A 6606-nucleotide genomic window follows, 5' to 3' on the forward strand; every position below is an offset into this window, starting at 1 on the left:
AATACTAAAAAAATAAGAAAAATATCAGAAATGTTTTCAAAAACATTTTATAATTTTACTATAATTTTACTTTATACTGTATATATACACACATAGGTTTTTTTTCTCTTTTTATGCATTCTATTTCTTCCTTTATTTTATATTCTTTGTAATAGATTTTAGTGTTTTAAATTGAAATGTGTTTCAATTCCTGGTATAAATTTCAGGGAGTCTGTGACCCTCTGTGATCTTCTCAGATCCCACAGACAGCGCCACGTCTGCAGTGCATAGAATAATTACACCTCCTCCGTGGCCCTGCTTTCAGTGTCTGCAGAGGCCAGAATGGAAAATGCCACGTTGCAGAGAAACTATTTTTTTTCCAGCGTTGTCTCATCCAGATGTTTCTCTCCTTACTGCTCTGTACGCTCAGAAAGTACAGACATTAGCAATCTATAGCAGAGTGAACCTCTGTGACTGTGAATTTAGGCAGATGTCTCATGGGTGGAATGAAACGGTAGGCGTGATTAGTTTAGTCTGCTGGTCAGGACACACAAAACTAAGAGACAGTAGAGTGGGATGGGCCCCTGGAATTTCAGACTGGATTTTTTTTTTTACGGATTCAACCATTTGACACTCTCTGTCCAAAAAAGAAAAAAAAAAGCGCTTCCCATCTGAAATACATGCTTTATTTGCAGTCAGCCACTATAGATTATATGTGCACCATTATTGGATCATAAATGCTCTTTAGGATCATATATAAGTTTACTTAGGACTGAATCAGTAAATTGCTAACTAGTTTGACCTTAGTTGACTGAACACCAGAGATGTTTCTAGTCCAGGTCATTTTGCTTTCTCTTTGATGAAACAAAGATTAAAAAAGCACAAATATAATAGCGTATAATAACACAAAGGAATTTTGTATCAAATATTGTGTAAGTAGCAACAGATTTATAAAAAGATCAATAAATTGAATCTTTCCCTTACATAAAACAAGTAGAGTTTCATATAGGCCTTTATTATGGCTTTTTAAAAGGTATTTATTTATTTTTTATTTTATATTTTAAGGAAATAAGGACATTTATATCAATAGTTTTAAATTATTTTTGCCTAATTAGTGCTTGTTTTAAACTTTAGTCTACTTTTTGGCGATTTTTTTAGTTTTAACAAAAGAGTAAAAGATACGTCCAAGCAGACAAACCCAAACCAGTTTTCTTTGTTATTCAGTCTTTCTTTCTGACCTACATGATCTGACATGAAGCTTAATTCAATAATACGTAGCTGGAAGGGAGAGTTTTTGCAGACTAGGCACAAATTATGATCTGGCCTGTTAGGCTGTCCTATGTTCGCTCCAGTTGGAAGCAGTTAAGTTTCTTAAAACTATTGTTTTTAGTCTTTTTTTAGCAATAAAGCGTTATGATACAGAGCAGTTAGTTTTCCTAAACTATTAAACAAAGTAATGTCTAACACCAAGATGATAAACTTAATGGTCACATGTCTACAGTAAAGTTCAAACATGAACTTAGTTACAAGTTTGTGCTGGAGAGTATACATAAAGATCCACGTGAGTTGGATACACAGAGTTAACTGTGGGACGTCCCACCCTAACCGAGTGAAGGGAAGGGGGTTGACCGGACCTGCCCACAGCAAATGTCTTCTGTGTGAACTTGTGTTGCTGTTAGATAGTTTCAGACCCTTTCACCAGCTGACTTCTCCTCTGGCTTCTCTGTTAGACGGACAGAAGGTAAGAGCGTTCATCATGAATATAAAAACGAATAAACTCTCACGGTCAAGTGTTGATTTACTAATACTTTTAAAACCATTGCCAAAACAATTCTTACTAGTAGAGCAGCTTGGTTTTTGTTTTTATCCTATTTGCATGTTAAGAAGATTCTAAGGTTTTAAAGAGCACGTTCCTATGTGCATGTAATGAAAGCAGAGATTTACTGAAAGCACTGATCTCACTTTGAAACTTCCACTGGAAACAGGTGTCTGTCTAAAACTTCATGTGTTGTGCATTTATTAGTGATGACATTTTTGTGAAACGAATGCAAACAGATTATTTACCAAGCTAATGTTCTTATTCAAAGTTTGAAGCTAAACCGTATAGTCTAGGGCTCAGAGCAGCACAATGTTGAGGTATTGTGTGCCACATATGCAGCAGGAGGGGTGAACACAGAGTCAGGGATGGAGGGGGAGGGGAGAGAGTCGGCCCGATAGGCCCCTCCCCTTACAATTACTCCCATCAAAAGGAATGCATGTTTCCATGGCGATTTTTCACCAGCTGTTTGAGAGCATGTCAAACCGAGGCAGATGTTGCTGCTGTAGACAAACAAGAATCGTGTGAAGACAAACTGTCAGGCTACAGCTGCCGGAAGGGCCGTATTGTTATATAAAGATAGTTTAGATGAAAAGTTTGAAAATCCTTTGCATCATGTTTTATTTATTTTAACTTTATTGCAACATTTTATGTTAAATTTACCATACCAACTGCATATGGTATACAATATCTTACAAGATCTTATGAGAAATGTGTGGTACAGCATGGATAATATTTTCCCCTGGTGTGGCAAACAAAGAGACAAATGGCAGAAATAAACATTTTGAAATGTTTGGGTGAGATAGAAAAGGTTAAATGTGTTTTTATCAATTCTGTGTGCAAGGGGATCGTAAACCGCACAAATCAGGCTTGTATTTCCAGCGCATATGGATTAGTGAATCGAAAAAACAAATCTAAAAAGTGAAGTTGCAGAAACTGAAAAGAGCAACAAATCAGTTTAAGAATGTGGAGCTGGTTTTAACCCCATTTTTAACTCGGCGGTTCGTGACTCGCGCTCACTTTGAGGATCTGATAGGAATATAAATGAATAAGTCATATTTTCTCAGCCACAGATAAGGTCTTTGCAAGGTGATACGCTTATATTTATAGGGTGAAATTCATTTCCTTTCTCACAGACAGTTGTTCTGCTCTTTGCACTGGATAAAGGAGAGTAATAACAGAGTGGTTTAATTTACCAACAGCGGCGGGGGGAAGGGCGGGCGACTTAAAAAGGTCAGGTGATTGTTAACTCGAGTTACATGGATCTTTTTTTGCTCATTCACTCTCTTTTGACTGTCTTTTGTCTTCCTCAGTGGTCCCTGTACTCCTTTTCAGCAGAGGATGAAATTTCCTCTTCCCTCCCACCTTGTTTTTCGGCACAAGGTTTAGCTTTGTAATAGCGATTCTTCGTTACTACAAAAAACGAGATCGGGTCCCAGAGAGATGAGTTTTCATTTCCTGTGAAAAAAAAAGTGTTGATTTGTCAATGCAAATTAGTTCGAAACCCCACTTTTGTCCCGTTAACTCAGATGTGACTGCATTTCTAACAGGTTCACTGTTTGTTTCAAGGGAGCTTTCACTAAGGAGTCTGTTTTTCTGCTTAGTGCTAAACGTCGCACAGATGCACGCAAGTAATTGTGCCGTAATGGACAGGTGGCTCATGCAGAGGTTTGTTGCTCATGCCAAGTGGCTTCCTGCTCCATAAATCAAGCATGCCCACCATGCCAAACTCTCTATCCCAGCACTGGGCACTGATGATGCTATTCTGTTTGTGTTTAATATGCTAAGGCTATACCTGAGACGATATTAGAATAAGCACAGCGAAGGTATGTTTGTGCCTAAACGGTGCCTGAACATTAAAAACAAAAAAAACAACAAAATAGGATGGATTGGCCATTATTGAGCACTATAAACACATTTAATGTCTGTTACATTCATACTGGACGCCAGAGGATGCCCTCGCGCAGAAACTCCACATGAGTAAGGAAAAGGACTCAGGAAATCCCTAATATGGACAAAGGCATTGCTATCGCTGTAACTGAATAAACAGAAGATATAAACATTTTGAATGATAAAACAAAGACAATAAACACTCGATAAACACTCGACTCCATATTGGCACCGGGTTTCGGTACCCAACCCTAATTGTGTAGTATTTAAATTGGCAAGAGATGCATTGGCAGCAAGTCAAATGATGTGGATACAGTTTTGCAGCTCATTTGCTTATCTAGAGATTGAACCACCTGTTTTGTTGCTCTGGAGAGAACTCTGTCTGCAGAGCTTCTGGAAAATGACTCTGGGAAAAAACGCAGTAGTACTGAGCTGCTGTTTTCCTCCCGGTTTATGCCCCACAACCTGCTTACCTAACTAAACTCTAAATTAAATACTGGGTTGAGAAGGCATCCTTTATACTGCTGACTTTCCTTCAGCTCGGGCATGTTTGATTTGGAATGCGACCTTCCAAATAAAATAGGTTGTTTTGCTCTAAAGTGACTCCACCAGAGTAATGGACTTATACTTCAGCCAAAAAAATGACTTGCATAGACGTGCCAAGACATCTCCTGAAAGGAACAGAGCGCACCTCCAAATTAATTACAGGACATGATGTCAGGTCATTTCCTTCGTCCTATGACTCACACAGCCTCGGCCTGTTAAAATAGGACGTTTTTGTTGACGGAAAGCGAAAAGATACTTTGTCTGCCACGTTTTAAGACGTCAGCATTTGACGAAGGTGACAGAGTCTCTGTAGTTTTCCACGTTTAAGTCTGGAGATGTGGGGCGTCTTTTCTTTTCCTTTGCCAAAGAAAACATTGAAGGGCTATTGAAGGGTTCACACACCTGATTGCACAGTTTTCATGTGCTAATTACAAGAGATCATGCATCATGCACTCAACAACAAGAGCTCTTCAACGAAATGACCAACAAATCTAATGGAGGATTTATGGACTTCCATGACGTATTTCAAGGTTATTTGAAACCTAAAACCAAATTTGACAACACAACCATCTAAATGAGGTCAATCAGAGGTCAAGGTCAATGCATCCAACTCATTTCTGTCAAAGTAGCATCAGATCTTTTCTTCCATATTGTTACATATATCTGAGTGAAACACTATCAGAAACAGAAAAATTTAAGATGGGGTTCTATCCATCGGTTGTTGATTGTATGGAGGCAGATCTGAATGCAAACTTGAGTTTGATTGTAAGAAATGGACAGGATTCAAGTGGACAAAATGACTTGAGAAGTCCAGCATACACCACCAGAGAAGAGTCTGTCATATCAACGGAAGATCAAGTTATGATATTTTGATTAAAAATTACAACCTCACAATTAAAAAAAAGATAAGAAAGAAATAAACATGGATAAATCTTTCACAATGAAATCAAGATGCATTTAGAAAATGAACTGAATTTACAATTAATGCCAACTTTAACTTACTTCATGGGTTTTTCTCGAAGAAACAAGGAATTGCTCAACCTTGAGCAATAAGCCATGGACATTCTCAGCAGTTGCTGGGCAAATTATATTCAGGTCAGTGGTTTCAAGAAGACAATTAACTCCTCTAAGAATTCTACAACTCGGCCAATTATGAATGCACAGATAATATGCAGTAATCCCACTCATTATCTACTCGTGCACAAACGGCCCACCACAGCTTGAGGGGTGGGAATTAGCTTTGATTTTAATCGCATTCAAAGTCAAACACCAAATATGTCATGATTCATATTCATCATACTCGCAACAAGAACTTGGCTGATGGATGCTCCCTCATAACCAATAACTTTCATAACCAAACACAGTCATAACAGTTTTTATGCAACATTAGCCTCTCAATCACATAACATTAAGAAAAGTGCCTTTCATGTTCAAAAAAGGCAGGGTGTCTTTTATTTAGCAGCCAGTTTCATTACGGCATTTGTGTTTTTATAGAAAAACAATAGTGTCTGGCTTTGATCTCGAGTGCAGTAAGAATCACCCAGTGATGGTCTACCTATGGCTGCTTTGAACATTCCAGCCATAAACAAAATATATCTATATTGATACAGAGGAAGAGGGATCTCTGGTACAGAGAAAATGGACAAGAGAAAGAGTGCTTTCAGACAAACAGCCCCTATCTCCCTGCAGGAGAGTGTCGTTTCTCAAGGAGAACATATCACATCAGTCGGTCTTCCAGGCGCTCTTTGAGCAAGAGGAAAGCAGTCGAGCTAGCAGAACAAAGACAGACTGAGCTCTTATCTCAATCAGCTTCTGTGTCTGGAGAGACTGACTTCTGTAGGTTAGTTATCCGTCGTAGAGCATACAGAGCAGGTCGGTGGCCCGAACGCGTGTGGTTCAGTGCCTGAGGTCTTGAACTGATGTGCTATTGATCTCAAGCCACATATAAAGAACACAGAGAACTGAGTAGCATGCATATTCTGATGTCTACAATTCTCATACTTCAGGAAAGCACATATTACATGCATAAAACTAACACGATAATGTGTTGCAGTGTAAATCCTTCAGAATACCTCAGGTTTTTGGTGTTGTAGATATAGAGGATGATGTGAGTTTTTATTTTTGCTTAGACTTAAACTCAAGATGAGGGTTTGGATCTTCTTCCTGTTCTGCCTCGCTGGCAAGACTCTGGCTGCTCCAGTAAGTAAATCTTAAGAGGAAAAAAATATATATAATTTTTTATTTAAAAAATTTATAGTAATTATGTATTAATTTTATTTGAGATTTTTCTATATTTTGTAATTACTCATTTTAAAATTAAGAATAGTATAATAAAATTGCATGAAGAAAGGTGTGTGTGTGTGTGTGTGTGGGGG

The 6606-nt window shown here is 38.1% G+C and overlaps 1 protein-coding gene across 1 annotated transcript in view; it reads left to right on the top strand.

Moving 5' to 3' along the window:
- The first annotated feature begins 1623 nt into the window (after positions 1 to 1623).
- The window catches only part of sparc (secreted protein, acidic, cysteine-rich (osteonectin)), a 9929-nt gene continuing 4946 nt past the window's right edge, over positions 1624 to 6606 (top strand). Inside the window, exons 1-2 of the mRNA XM_016455438.1 lie at positions 1624 to 1720; positions 6361 to 6430. Coding sequence (XP_016310924.1) covers positions 6374 to 6430 — 57 coding nt within the window. The 5' untranslated portion in view covers positions 1624 to 1720; positions 6361 to 6373. The remainder of the gene's footprint in view (positions 1721 to 6360; positions 6431 to 6606) is intronic.

This window comes from Sinocyclocheilus anshuiensis, unplaced genomic scaffold, assembly GCF_001515605.1.
Source record: "Sinocyclocheilus anshuiensis isolate Anshui unplaced genomic scaffold, SAMN03320099.WGS_v1.1 scaffold235, whole genome shotgun sequence".
NCBI lineage: Eukaryota > Metazoa > Chordata > Actinopteri > Cypriniformes > Cyprinidae > Sinocyclocheilus > Sinocyclocheilus anshuiensis.